Genomic DNA, 2463 nt, shown 5'->3' with positions numbered 1-2463 from the left:
TTGATTCAATATTCTCAATTTTTTGCACATTTACTGAAAGGTATTGTTCAAGGATGGTATTCATTTAAAGATTTGAAACCATACTTTCCAAATCCACTTACAGGAGTTCAAATTGATGGTAAAGATTTGGTTGAAAATGATCCAGTGACCTATTTATATTGTTTATGGGAATTGAATTCAAAGGATTTTGTAAATGAACAAGTTCCATTTACAAGAGAGAAATTGATTTGTTTAATTCCAATCATTTTCTCTGCACTAGACCAAAATGATCCTGTAACTGCTTTACAATACATGAAATTATTTGTAAAGCATTATCCTAAAGTTAAACAATTATACATAACATCAGCTCAAGGTAGTGATGAATTTTCATTGGAATCAAGTTGGACAAAAGTTTTAGGTAAAGTTTACACTGAGAATGAATTTGATTCGTGTTTAGATTGGGAAACTGAACTACCTGTAAACCTAAATGGAATGTACAATATTTTTAAAACACATGCAGACCACCAAACAATTGAAGATCAATGGAAAGTACTCTCAGTTATTGAAGAGGAAGAAAAAAAAACACCATCCAATCCTTATATTTTAGTATTTAAGGGATATTTTGGAGATAGTGCTAAAGATTTTATTTATGGATCCAAATGTTTAGAACTCTTAGCCAAATCACCTGCCAAAGTTGAATTATTGAAAAGAACTGAGAAATTTAATGTATTCAAGAATGAACAACCATCCAACCTTGAAATAATCAAAGATTTCAAATTCTTTCCTCTATTATTTTGGAAATGTGTAGTCTTATCAAAACAGGAAGATCCACGAATGGCAGTAGAATTATTCAAACAAGTGGAATATTATTCAAAAAAACAAACTCATTTCCCATTATTACTCTTGAAAATGACTTTAGAATTCAGATTTGCCAATGATGAAGAGGTATTACGTATTTTCCAATTGATGGAACCATTCGAATCACAAACTAATCTTGTCCTTCTAGTCAGTGCAACAAACTATGCTTGCATGTCAATGAAAAATCTAGGATTAGAACAGGAAATTGTTCCAATGTTGGAAAAATTTATTGAGAAATATGGCAAGGAAAGTAATTTTACAACTATTCTCAATTACTATAAAAAGTAAAATAGTTCTATTTTCATTAAAAGTTACTACTAGCTCTCAACATTGCACATATTGTTTTTCAAAATTGCACAATTTTAAAAAGGAAGAGATTATATTGTCTAATTATGTTTGGGTTCCTAAAACTGGCTTCATCTTTTGACGAGAAACCCTCCAATGTTCCTCACTAATGTCTGCAACCCTTTCCAAAGCTTGGAATGATATCGACAGTTCTTGTTCCAGGACAGGTATTATATTCAGAGAGTATTTGCTATCAATGAAGGTTACATAAATGTTGGTACACCAGAGAATTTTACTCAATAATTTATAAGATTAAGATTCTGTTTCACTGATTCCAATTATGATCAAGTTAACCGTGATATGTGGTACGAATTCATTGGTATTGATTCTGAACAAATGGTCCATTCTTTTATTAAGAGAAAGAAGGAAAAGTATATGGAAAATTGTGGAGAATCTACTTTACTCTCCCAGTGGATCAAAGCACTGCTGATTACAATAATACACTTGGAAAGTTTGGATAATACAGCCAAGCTCTGTTTATTAATTCATTGATCATCAAAAGAATACCAATAGAAGAGATACCATCCAAAGAAATCAATATATTTCACCATTCAGCTCAACTGAGGAGGAAAGAATCAATTATTTGAAGAATAAGAATACTGAATTGTTAATTTATCACAGAACATCTCTCTTCGATCACATAGCTGGAGACCAAAAAGAACACGTGTATTTAGCTTATGGTACAGTAATCCAGACGAGTTAACCAATGAGGAATGGTCTGCAACCACTGGTTACCCTATTGATTATTTTGAAACTGTCAGACGTCTGTGGCTTTAAGTTTGAAATAATAAATATTGTCTGGTTTTTCAGAAGGTTGTATTGACAAAGTTCAAAAAGTCAAGGAACATGGAACAATTTTGTAAAGAACCTTTTAATCACTAAAATATTAATAAAATTATAATCAATTTAAAAAATGTCACAAGATTCACAATCTGATCAATTAAATGATCAACAACAACAAGAAGAAGAATATAATGAAGAGGAAGAAGAAGAAGAAGAAGAATTTAATGAAGAAGAAGAAGAAATTAAAAAAACACTTGATGATGAATTATTAGATAGTGCTATTAATAGAGATTTTAATAGATTAAAATTATTATTAATAGAAAAAGGAGCCAATGCATTCTATAATAAAAGAATAGAAGGAGTATGGGGAGCCTATGAAGAATATGGAGTAATACATAAAGTATTGCTTGGATGGGATGATATGAAAGAACAAATGCAAGCAATAGAATTATTATTAAGTAAAGGTGCAAATGTAAATGCTATATATGGTAGTAGTCA

General features: G+C 30.4%; 2 protein-coding genes across 2 annotated transcripts in view; both read left to right on the top strand.

Annotated features, from left to right (window-relative positions):
- Nucleotides 1-40: 40 nt before the first annotated feature.
- NAEGRDRAFT_76831 (uncharacterized protein) lies at nt 41-1959 on the top strand (the record flags this gene model as incomplete). Its single annotated transcript, XM_002668214.1, has 3 exons — nt 41-1121; nt 1434-1592; nt 1827-1959. Coding segments are annotated over 3 exons (1371 nt in total), but the record flags the coding sequence as incomplete, so codon positions are not given.
- A 136-nt stretch (nt 1960-2095) lies between these two features.
- Nucleotides 2096-2463, top strand: part of NAEGRDRAFT_76830 (uncharacterized protein) — a gene marked incomplete at both ends in the record, with an annotated part of 2228 nt that continues 1860 nt past the window's right edge. The window contains one exon of the mRNA XM_002668213.1: nt 2096-2459. Within this exon, the coding sequence (XP_002668259.1) occupies nt 2096-2459 (364 nt within the window). The remainder of the gene's footprint in view (nt 2460-2463) is intronic.

The sequence above is a fragment of the Naegleria gruberi genome (assembly GCF_000004985.1).
Source record: "Naegleria gruberi genomic scaffold NAEGRscaffold_493, whole genome shotgun sequence".
Lineage (NCBI taxonomy): Eukaryota > Heterolobosea > Eutetramitea > Acrasida > Naegleriidae > Naegleria > Naegleria gruberi.
This window is presented reverse-complemented; position numbering and strand designations above follow the sequence as displayed.